The 12595-nt window shown below is 35.2% G+C and overlaps 1 protein-coding gene across 1 annotated transcript; it reads left to right on the forward strand.

The window, feature by feature from the left end:
- The first annotated feature begins 65 nt into the window (after positions 1 to 65).
- On the forward strand, positions 66 to 4829 carry TMEM18 (transmembrane protein 18). Its single transcript, XM_026088332.1, has 4 exons — positions 66 to 337; positions 2855 to 2909; positions 3959 to 4052; positions 4170 to 4829. Exons 1-4 carry the CDS (start codon positions 334 to 336, stop codon positions 4257 to 4259), a joined length of 243 nt encoding a protein of 80 aa, XP_025944117.1. The 5' UTR covers positions 66 to 333; the 3' UTR covers positions 4260 to 4829.
- The last annotated feature ends 7766 nt before the right edge of the window (positions 4830 to 12595 follow it).

Consider the following 12595-nt stretch of genomic DNA (forward strand, 5'->3'; position numbering starts at 1 on the left):
CCCCTCCGTGAGGGGGGCGCGCGGGGGCTGCCGGCGCGGGCCTCGCGCGCCCTCCCTGGCGGCGCCCGGCGCGCCCTTGTCCGGGGCTCCCCGAGCGGGGCCGATGAGCAGAGCCGAGTTTCCTCTTCCGTTTGGGATGTGGCAAGGAAAGCCGCTCGTCCTGGCTCTCTAATGAAACTGCGCTGATAGCTGAATCTCTCTCGATTTTGTCCCTAGACGACGGACTGGTCCGAGCCCTGGCTGGTGGGGCTGGCGGTTTTCCACGTCCTCTGCTTCCTCCTGACTTGGTTCTCGCTCCAGCACTATCGGGTGCAAATAGGGCACTTCCTTTGCATGGGTGAGTAGCGTGTTCAGTGCTTCCCTGAGCTTGTGTTTCAGGTGGCAGAGGGCATCTGCATTCTTTATGCCGCTAATACTGTTAAAGAGATTCTTCTAGGTTAGTAATTACAATTTTCAGTATATGTCTGCATAGCACTGGGTTTTGTGATATACCTTGCACTAGTTAAAGCGTGCAAAGCAGTATTTCTCTTGTATTAATACATGTGCCTATACACAATAATACTTATTGTATTTCATTATCACAGAAGCTGCTATAGTTTATGTAGCTGTATTTTGTTTCCAAAGCTATATGAAGTAGTGACATGAAACTTTGGCCTTAGTGAGGATTTGTGATAAATAAAGTTTCTTCATCGTTAATTATGTATCACAGCTTCACAGAAGATTGTTGWTACTCTGGAGAAGCAGGCAAGGACTCTTACAAGCTGGCAGTTGCTCTCTGCCTTATTCTAATGCTGCCCTTCGGGAAATATGGTCAACTTTTGGCTGGATTAATTTCTGGAGCTGGTTTACCAYCCCACTAACACTTGTGCTAATGAAATGAGAAAGCACAAGCCTGGTTCTTTCCCTTGCGATGCCAGTGTTTGCTGTCTCAGGATTTGTCAGAGGTCAGCCTAAGGATCCTGTGTGGCCTTGCCTAACCAAAGCTCTGTCTTTGTGGATGACTGGCTTAAGAGTAGCCTTGCAGAAGGTATTCGTTTTAGAAGATGTCGTGGATTTGATTATATGCATGTGCTGCGAGCAGCACCATGGTTCTAGTCATGGCTGTACACAGTGCCTCAGTTCTGTCACGCTTACAGAGTAACAGAGGAAGCATGAGCAATTTAAAGAGAATCACAGGCAAAAATCCACTTGAAGACTATGTTGACATTTTAAAATATCAGTCAACCAGTTAAGTTGAGAGGGGAATCGCAGTTTCCTCAAAACTGCAAATACTTAACTTGGCTAAAGCTAAGGTTTCAGTGATGTTAATTACCCCCAAAAATGAATTTAGAAATCTTAGTAAATTTCTGTAAATCTGTTTGTAACTGCAGAGGTTAAGATGATATACAGAGGAAGAAATAATGGTGCCCTGTGTACAACACATTAGACTCAAGTGTTCCTTTTAAAAAGTCAGGATTTTCTTTCTTAAATTTAATATTAGGCATGCAGAATTTCTAATGACATGCTGGCTCAGTTTACTTTAGATTCTTTATCTAAAGTATTCTTAGTGTTACTAACATGGATTTGCACACCCAAGCATTAACTGCATTGAGAATTGCAGTGGAACTGATTGTTGCTGGCTTCTCAATGCAGGTATGGTGTAAATTTCCTGTAAGCAAGATGAGTGCTTAAAAAAATCCATATGGAGTCCCAGCCTTATATGTCCCTGAAAAACTGAACCACTGGTGATATGTCTACAATAAAAAATATTTAATGTTGTAGAAAGTAAAAAATGACTAAAGAAACTATGAAATCATCACACTGGTTTACCTTGACAGTTAAGCAGCAGTATGTCTATATTGTGCAGTATCATGCAAAGATAACCCAGCTGATGCGAGAACAATACAGAATATTATTATGGCATTCCCCTTCATATCACCAAACTGTTTTTTTTTAATTGGTTTGGGCATGTCATCTTTAAAGTCACTGAAGCTGTTTTAAGTTTCTCCTTATATCATTTTCCACAAAAAACAAAACAAGAAAATTTTTTAATTGGATAATATATAGTCTCATTGCTTTTCTATGAAACATATGATTTCAATGTATTTTCTTGCTGTCTTGATGCATTTATACTACATATAACTGTTGAATAAGAATACACTAATTTTCACTGGAGTGCAGCAGAATACTCTGCTGTATACCTACCACAAACAAAGTTTGTGCTGTGTCCTCATAAGTGAATTCAAAACACTTCTGTGAAGCGGTTTTAAATACGGTGTTTCTCCTAGGTCTTTTAATGACCAAAAATGTTAAAACTATGTACCTTTTTAAGACTTGGACACAATGCAATGTAGGAAGGAACTGCATAAATGCTTATTTATAATTCTAGTGAATTTACTCTTAATGTTTAGTAAACTAGCTTTAGATAGTAATGGTGGATATAAAACCTAAAGCATCTAAAATGATATCTTAATTCTATACCAGTCTGGGGGGAGTGCTGACTTTATTTTACAGAATTATCTTAGAAGCAATCATCAAGAAGATTGTTGGAAAAAATACTGATTTAAAAAAAAATATTCATGTGTTATACTAAGCTCTTCCTTTAAGCTCAGATGTGCAGGATTTTATGTCTATTTGTAATATTGCAAGTATGTTTTCTGATCACTGAATATTTGTTAGTATCTATATGGGACACTTCAAACATTCAGAATTGTTTTTATACAATTAAATATTAAATGTGTAACAATCTTCTGAGGATCATGGAATTCTAATGCAGGGTACGTATACATTTTAGAACTGATAACTTGCTGTTTATTTTTAATTGGTATTTCATATTTTTTATTGAATCTAATAATATTTTACTTTTGTTGTACAGTGGGTTTAGTGTACTGTGCTGAATATATAAATGAATTAGCAGCCATGAATTGGAGGTAAATGTTTTCACTTTCACTTTCACATTTAAATGTATGAATATTTTTCATATCATTCCCCCAAAAACATTAATTGAAAGAGAGTCACTCATATCTCATCAGCAGAATGTGATGGTGGAGGATCTGTTGCACTGATTGATAAAACCCTTTTGGACAAAACCATACAATGCAATATAGTTACAACTTAGCTTGTAGGAAAGAGTAATTTTTTTAACAGTTAACATGCATTTATTCTACTGCCTAAAAATCAAAGAAGAAAAAACACTTTTTGTTTGTATGGATTGTTGTAAACTAACTACTAAGAGAAAATCAGAGTAGTACAGTTAAGGGAAAGAGGATGTGAGGTTTTTGTTTTTTTTTCATTAGGTATTCGTGTTTAATAAGCTGAAGTTAAGCACCATTTCTCAAAAATATCACTAAGTATTTTATGTGTGTATTATGTGCATAAATATCATGAAAATCTGCCTGTTTTACTTAGTCTGTATACCAGAATTAAACTGATGACTTTTCTTCATAAGCATTGAACTAATCTTTCCCCAGTGTAACAGGAAATTACATGTGCTTAACAAAATTTTATGTAGACATCTAATTGTAAGTCTTTATATTCAACTTCAGGCATACTCAGCATAAATTAGAGCTTTACTACACTTATAATTTCTGTTATGTTTTCTAATATCACGATTAACCAAAATTAACACCTACAAAAAGACATTTCAGACACTTCAGGGTAAACGTGATTTCTGATGCACAAATATATCTTCTTATGTATATAATCACTTTATTAAATTACTGTATCTGTTGGGGAACGGTTTCTGTGTTTCAAACAATAAAGCCTTATGAAAAAAAGAGAGGCTGGTATTGTAATGAATGTTCATAAGTGGTTAAATATTGACCACCCCTTTCTTCTGGCTGGATACAGTAGAATGCTGTCCCATGCTTGGGGCTCCCAAGAGGTGGAATAATCTCACCAATATCCATGTAGAACAGCTATTGTGAACATATAAAGTTGTGTGGAATACAGTGAATATTTTTTTTTTCTTTTCTATCAGGCTATTTTCTAAATACCAATACTTTGATTCAAGAGGAATGTTTATTTCACTAGTCTTTTCAGCACCACTGCTGGTGAATACTGTCATAATTGTGGTATGTGTTTATTTAAATGGATACTTCTTTCATGAAACTGATAAGTATATGTGTGTGTGTGTATACACACATTATATTAAAAAATGAGTTGAATGTAACAATACTCATACTTTTCAGGTCACTTGGGTTTACAGAACTTTGAATGTAATGACTGAACTGAAGACACTACAGCAGAGAATTAAAGCAGAGAAAGAGAAGAAGAAGTGAAAGTGTTGAATATTATTATTTTATTATTATTATTTGTAATAATACTGTTTCATGTAATCAGTCCTTCTTGTATGTTTATCCAAAATTAGTAATGTTTTTTGTGTCTGATGTTAAAAGGACTTTGCACCCTTTGGCCATAGACAATGAGGCGAAAGTGGGGGTTCACAATACATCTGAACTTTGCCATGAAGTCAAGAAAGGCTGGTTTTAACAGGTCTCTCTGCCCTTAAGTATAAGCTATTTTTACCATGACCAAGACGATTAACACTGATAAAGGTACAAACTTCCGGTCAGTTTTCATCTATCTATGTATTTTTTAACTGTGTGTTAAATGTGTATTTATTGGGTATCCAGTCTTCTACTTATGCCAATTGAAACTGTGTTGTGGATTCTAGTAAATGAGGGCTAATTTTCAGAATACCTCAGGAATCCATGCTTCTATGAAACATTTTGCTTCATAGATCAGGTTTCATATTTCATATATATGTGTGGCAGTGAACAATTCTGATGCAGGACCTTTTTATAAATAAAATTATCCATTATATCTTGAATACAGATTGTTGGACTGGAGTTAGTATTTTTTAATTCTTTTTTTTTTTCTTTCTCTCATAAAAATTACCTGTTTGGTAAAATCTTGTACCTAATTTGTGTAAGTCAGTCAAAACCATCTCTAAATTGTTTCAATTTATATTTTACACTTTTAATGCAGTTAGATAAATATCGTTTCTTAAATATGGATGAAATTTTGATAGTGTCTTTTGCTAGTTTGTGGAACAGAAGGGAAGGAGAGAAGCTTTAAGATGTTCTACAAAATTCTGTTTATATATAAAATGCTTGACTTTTTAATAAAGAACTGGAAATGACAAATTGACTCTGGTAAAAAGATCATATTGGATTTAGGGAATTTGGTGAGGCAGAGGAGATGAATACAGTGTGAAAGAGTCCATAATACTTTTTTTTTTTTAGTAGAAGTTATATGTGGAAGCAGTTAAAGCCTTGTGCGGAGACCTAAAGCTTCRTCTAAAGTATGTATTATTTAAGACATAAGAAAAATGATCTACAAAATTAAACTTGGAGTAATGTAAAGAGCAGTGGTGTACAAAGGTTAGCTTGCAAAAGCAGAACACTGGTAAGGTTCTAAGCTTGCATGTATTTGTGAGCTGGTGGAATTCTGGTGGAATTACATACTTCAGGAAAATAAGCAAATGCATGCACATAGACAGTTTGAGCCTCCCATGTAGGGGCAGGGGGAAACTATTTCTGGAGGGCTTCACACCGTTGTGGAAGGGCAATTTAACATCTTTCCGTGCCTTTGGCAGATACATGAATATACCCATCTACCCAGAAAAACACCTCATCTACTAAGCCAACAAATTATTCCTCAGGAATAAAGACATTCAAATTTCCTTATTGAATCTGTTCCATTTTGTCTAGAATAATRAGATTCACCGGGTCAAAAAAGGGGAAAAGACAATCCAACCTAATGATATGGTGTTACAGTGAGTGTGGAAGAAGAGAGAATCCTAAATTCTAGTTCTTGGAAACTCATGTCTTCTCCATAGGGAACTTTTGTAATGGGAATGATGCCAATTTCAAATGCCAGCTAAATTCTGCCAGCCCCTCTTTTTACACAGACTTTCACGCAACAGAGCTACTTTCTGTTAGGGTAAAGCTGCCAGGTTAATATTGCTTTTTCCCTTTTAATGATTTTCCACACTGGCTGACAGCACGTGTTGTGGTGGAAAGGAAGGCTCTTAAGGAAGGCTGAAGATTGAGTCGCTGCCTGCAAGATACACAGAACCAGGAGCAAATCACCTCTGTCTAGCTTTATTTACCAAAGGATTCAACTGAGCAGCTACCAGCTTTTTTGTATGTTTACTCCAAACAGAAAGAACAAATAGGCTTTTCCACAAGCAACCTAAATCCACATCTCCCAGTTAAAGAACGTTGGCTAAGGTATTCCACTCGACTTAAACATTTGGCTCTCATTCACTTATACAATTCTAAATAGGCAAAACAGTTGCTAAATTCATGATGTAATTATTTTGATTTGTCAGCAACTAGGCTCTTACATTATGTTTTTGTAGTATCGCTTCATAAATCCAGTCACATAACAAACAAAAGCCATGCTTTACTTAATTTGGAGGGTTTCTCTTATAGCTTAAGACACTCATGACAATTATTTTGTAAACTTTAACTCTTGAAAATAGTTGTTTCCTAGGCAAGGTTAGCTAGAGGACAAATCATCAACTCAGATRCACATTTAAGTTTTTCTCAAATGTTTTCTCATTATTCTAGACAAAATGGAACAGATTCAATAAGGAAATTTGAATGTCTTTATTCCTGAGAAATAATTTGTTGGCTTAGTAGATAAGGTGTTTTTCTTGGTAGATGGGTATATTCACGTATCTGCCAAAGGCACAGAAAGATGTTAAATTGAGGTCACCTGTATCCTTATGTGTGTTCTAAATAATGAACTCTGAAGGACAGTTTTTGTTATTTTTTCTAGTTGGGTCTTAAAATAAGGGATCTGTCTCTTGAAAAAATGCCTCAGATGCTAATTTGCTGTGGCTATGAATACTAAATAGAGGAAGGGTTTATGGAGAATCCTTTTGTGTGTTTTAAGAATCATAAGATGAAATCCTGAACTTCCCTGTGTTTTTAATATGAAGCTGAAATGTCAGGAAGAGGAGGAGTGGTGAGTTTTTGTGGTCAGTATAGATAAGAACTACATCTCTAATGTAGGGAATGGTTATTTCTTTAAATATATCTAAACATGTTTGCATACTTTCATTATATGCTTCATTAAAAAATAGAGGCAAAAGGTGATTTTCCACTCTAAATAAAAATACCATTTTTGTAAATAATTTACCAAAGTATGTTTCTGCTTAGAAAACTTACATATTGTGTATATTTGTCTATTTAAATGTTTTCAATGTGAAACAGGTTACATAAATTCACTCCTTTTTTTTTTTTTTACTAATTTTCAACAAAATACAAGTGTATGTTTTTCTGTGCATCAGTTCATTATAATTAACCAAACTAGCCACTAGATGTCACTGTTTCATATGTAAAAGCTGACTCAAAAGATTTCTTTAATAGCCAGTTTTGCAGTGCTTTTCACCATAACTTCATAAATACTTTCTGCAGCATTTTAGGATGATCAGGAAAGCCTGGACCTTAGCCTTCAAAAACGTAAATTGTCATCTGAACTGCAAGATAGATCTCCAGTCACTTGCAAATGTTTATTCAAATTCTTCCTCTTTACATTCAAAAGCACTTCTTGTAGCAGTGAAGATGAGCACGTATGTAGTGCTTTTGAAGTCAGGATTGTGTTTTGGCTTGTGTTTTAAAGCTTCTTAATTAGGCAAGGAAATAAATATCCCCTTTCACTCACACCTGCGTTTCACCTGGAGGAGCCTATCTCCAACCAGTTAATAACAGCTGAAACAAAAACAATTACAGTGTTTTGCAAACAATACGCAGGAAAGCGTACTGAATCAGTCTTGTTCATGAACTGACAGAACTCATGCATAGCTCCCATTTCTTTGTGATTCACCCTTACGTAAGGCATCATTACCAAGTCTGTCCTTATTAAGTTACATAGCTAGCAGTTGCTTTTAGCCATCAGTGAGGTTATCAGAGTGTCTGAAATCACTTCAGTCTTTCTCTGCATTCTGAAAAACAGTTCTCAGCAAAGTTCAGAGGCTTTCTGACTCCCTTGGAGAAGCTGTACATGCAGAGTTCTCCACTTGATGTTCCCCTTTGTATCTCATGTTTTGAGCTTCTAATCTTGCTCCTCTGTTTCTTATTTATCCTTGCAATCCATCTGAGCTCTGTTTCCACCCCCTCTTTGAGAACACAGACTTGCAGTTTTGAGTTGTCTTCAGTCCCCTTTCTGCAGTTTACATGCATGCACATACGCAAAACAACTCTCAATAGATTTGGCAACTTAACCTGCCATGTTTGTGAAACTCCTGCCTCATTACTCAAAACTGATCTGCTATATAGACCTCTGTTTTGTAGCCTGATTTCCTCTGGCCAATTCCTCCCCTTTGTGGCTGTGCTGATACTACTGTTTTACGGCAAAACTGGAACAGTGTTGTACCAAATAGGAATAATTCAGGACTCAAAAGGAAGGCCTCTGTTTCCTATGTCTTTGTTTACATATTTAAATATTTCATGTAAATGTGATTTGCTTGATCCTTTCTTATATAGTTTCACAGACATAAAAAAGCCAGGAAAAGAGCTGTAACTGATAATAGTCAGTGTTTGTAACAGTATAACATTTAAGTAGTCCCACAGATACATGGTCCTGTTGTCTTTGGCACTCTCCAGACTTAGAACCAGCTGAAACCAATGTCAGGATCAAATGTGTGGCCTCTCTGGTCTGAAAACATTATAAAAATTAGAAAGGCATTTAGCAGAACTGATTGAAACAAGATGCATTTCTTAAAATGGACAGGTTCCAAGTGTCATTTATAACACACATGTTAATCCTGAATCAAAGAAATACTATCCAATATCCCCTTCCTCCCATATGCTCCAGCAAAGACCTGAGAAAAAGGGCTTGCAAAATGGCCTGAGGGCACACAAAATGAAATTCAGCTGGGCAAGGAGATACCTAGGCTAAGTCCCTTCACTGGGATTGTGTTTATACCTCAATCTTAGCATTGTGAAATTAAATGCATCCAGGTAACTACAACCGACAGGGAAGGTTGTGAAGTTTTTCATATGACTAGGACCAATGCATATTGGTCTTAAGGAACACTAACCTTGGAAGGGATTTAGTATTGTAGAAACAAGGAGCTTTTAGAAAATCCTCATGTGGTTCAAGAAATTGCATTGTGGAATCTGGATAAATATGCAAACAAAAGTAGAAATGTATTACTCCTTTGCAGTCTGCAATGATAATTTACTGACAGCTCATTAGTAATATTTTTTCCTGAAGTCACGTGTGGTAGGACCTGCAAGACATGAATCATTTCAGGTCAATAACTCTAGGATTCATGCTTCTGATACCATACTCTACACTTTCATTTAGGGATTAGTGAGAGTAGTCATCTTCCTATAGCCACCTTTGAAGAGACAGTCATTTACAAGATTTGTACCAAGCAAAAGCATCACAAAAATCAGGAAGTTGATGTACCAAATAAAATAAAAGGTGTTCAGCCCTTCAGGACAAAGTATTTTATAACAGAATCCAGGGAGCTGTCAGTTTTTGGATTGTTTACATTCCATCCATTGCAGTGTTGTAAAAAATGGGATTAGAGACAGGTTTAATGGTTCTACCTGAAGGTGTTGGTTTTGTAGGTTAATTAATAGTGAGACCTTTTGTAAATAATCACTATTCTCAATCACTATGTCTGTTTTTCTTTTGAAATAACAGAGTTAGCAGAAATGAAGGAAACAATCTAATTTTATATACTTTCCTATATTTTTTTAATTGCACCAAATCCTAAATTAAGCTAATTCTTCTTCAAAGGTTATAAAAAAGCAGGACACAGAACATACCTCTGATGAAAATGAGCTAATTTTTTATAAAAAGAACACGAGAGTGATTTCTTTTTAGCAAATTGGTTTATTGATTTATACCATCAAAGATTCAAATTAATTAGCAAATAAAGTGTGTGTTATCCAAGTTTTCTACTTTTGCATCTGCCACCATGTCACAGAAGGAACAAGTTTAATATGCCAAATTAGCTGTCCAGATTTATATGTGAGTGAAGAATGACAATTGTTATCATGGTAATGATTTTCATGTAATTCTCTTTGAAAAAGAAATAGAGGTAAATTTTCTTTGAAATAGAAGTAAAAATATTCCAAAATATTATTAAATAGAGCCTTATCAGTAACTGATTTACCATCAGTGGTTTGCTATTTAAAAGAGAAGAATTTGAAAATATACAGAACATGTAGAGCATGTAAATTTTCTGTAAGCTTATAGGTAACTGTTTAACAAATTTCCAAAACAATTAACTTGCTAAAGATTATAAAAAGTTTGGCAAGATTTATATTTGAATAAAATAGATCAGAGAGATTGATTTGTACATCTGTATTAGAAAGGAGAGCACAAGTTCTTCTCCAAGCTCATGGAGTCTTTTAGATTTTTTTGAAGTTAATATATTTTTAAAGTGAAAAATAAAGTGAATACATTTAAAGATAACATATCAGGACTGCATTATGATTGGGCAATATAAAATAAATGTCAATTAAAATTACAGATTTTTTTATATTATTGCATTTTTTTCAATTTACTGCTTATTTAATTCTTGTGTATATTAATAGTCATTAATATTGACAAATTCTAGAGTGTAATAACTTAAAAATATAACCAAAAATCCTTTTAATTGAAAGATGGAGACCTAATCTTCCCGCCCACCAAAAAACCACCCTGTTTTAAAAATTCAGCTGAGACTTAACATAAATTGCTGAATAAGAATACTAGCAGAAGTATACTAATTGTATTAAAATCACTTTTAATTGTATTTCTTTTTTGATATTATCTAGCAAATTACAGGTTAAAAGACCATCAGTCAGAGCATTGCACTCAACAAAATGACACAGAATCCCTCTATTTTTGGAGTATATACACTCATTAATTCAGGATATTAATTCAGTTCTAATAAGCAACAGCCATTATCATTCAATATCATTACGTTAGATAGATCTCTTAGGAGATACCCTTATAGAGTGGTCATCTCAGTTCAGTTTAACCTAATTAAATATGATACACTATAGCTGTATTAACTCTTCAGAAGGAGATAAAGTAGAGAATATGCATAATTGTTTCAATTAAATACATAATTGACAATATTATATCTTAGCTAGAAAGCAATCAGTTTGCTTTGCAACCCTTAGAGGGCTCCATTGCTATGTAGTACTGGGAAATAAGCTAATCTGACATCTTAACATATTCTGACATCTACTGTAATTTAATTTAGGCTTTATATTAACTCTGTTTACATGGCTTTGACTGTGTGCCAAATCTTCCAAGCTGGTTAAAATGGCTGATGATGTAGATTTAGGATTGTGAGATAAACTAAAATGTCTACAAAGCTCTTATATAGATTTACTGGAATTAGTATCATAAATGTGAAAGGATTCTCAGTCTCCCAGTTTCAAAATCACGAAGACTGGTCAAGAGACAAAATGATTAAACCATGACTTAATGATGTCTCATGATTTTCTAAATGCTTCACTGTCCCTCAAAAATGTCTGTGTAAAATTACAGTGTTGCAGTGCAGTTTTTTCTCTTTGTCAAACTAATTTACTTAAAGAGGTTGGGATGGGGTGCTGTCCCCTAACAGCAAATCTCTTACAGGGAGCAGGAGTATAAGAGCCCCCCCCCCCTTTCCTCTTTCCAGGGGATTCAGGTATGACTCAGCTCATTTTTAGAAGCAATATGAGAACAGATAATAGTAATAGTAGCAGTAACTCTAGCAAAGGGCTAGAATCACAAATAATAAGTGTTTGATATGAAAGAGAAAAAAGAGCAAAGGTGTGGTAAAAGTGAACTTGCACCAATATTTTGAGTGGCTATGTCTAGCAGAAGATTGTATTTAAGGCCAAAGTGAGGGCTACCGCACTGAGACATAAGAGAACTTGAAGAACAGTTGCAACTTTATAAGTAGATAACAAGTGATTTTGAAAACAAATCCACAATCTTTAGATATATATTGAAATTGAAGACCTATGAACTTTAGCTCAAAGATGATGCACAATTTTTAGGCCTTAACAAAGGAGAAGGAGTTTGATAGTTTTTGAGAGTATAGCTGGAGATAGAGAAAGGACAATTATTCCTGTTTTAATCATACTGAGCTTCAGCTGCTACCTAAATTTCCATGAAACTCTACCAGAGACAGACTGAGACTGTACTTCAGACAAAAAAAGGCATATGCAGAGCTTCAAGATAGGTAAGTTGGTCAGCATGACAGCAATGGTAGTTGTATTTGAGTTATGAATGAGGTTATATAGAGGAAGAAGAGAAAGGAACACTGGCACAGAAACTAAGGCAGAAGAAAGAAACAGTCAGTGAGGCCAAATGCAGGTGACTAATAAAGAGGGATAGGGATAGGGTTTTCGGCTTTATTCTGGAGGAAATCATGAGGACTTGTGTTGGGAAAGGTCCCCTTAGACTCCAGTGTACACAGCAAACTGCAGAGGGTCTAGAAAGGAACTAGAAGTAAGGCATTCTTAGAAATGAACTTGAGTGAAATGGAGCGCTAAAGTCAGATGTGCTTTTGTTTGTTCAAATAAAGAAAAATAAATCAAAGCAGGCCAATATTTTGAAGAAGAAGATAAGAAAGAAGAAAGTCAAGGCAAAGAGCAAGCAG

Source organism: Apteryx rowi, unplaced genomic scaffold (assembly GCF_003343035.1).
Source record: "Apteryx rowi isolate R43461 unplaced genomic scaffold, aptRow1 scaffold_765, whole genome shotgun sequence".
Classification (NCBI taxonomy): domain Eukaryota; kingdom Metazoa; phylum Chordata; class Aves; order Apterygiformes; family Apterygidae; genus Apteryx; species Apteryx rowi.

Bases quoted from the DNA above. Each gene is read 5' to 3' on its own strand.
- TMEM18 (XM_026088332.1), top strand. The intron at 2,910-3,958 runs GTAAATGTTTTC...CTTTTCTATCAG, and splicing joins TTAGCAGCCATGAATTGGAG to GCTATTTTCTAAATACCAAT. The intron at 4,053-4,169 runs GTATGTGTTTAT...CATACTTTTCAG, and splicing joins TGAATACTGTCATAATTGTG to GTCACTTGGGTTTACAGAAC.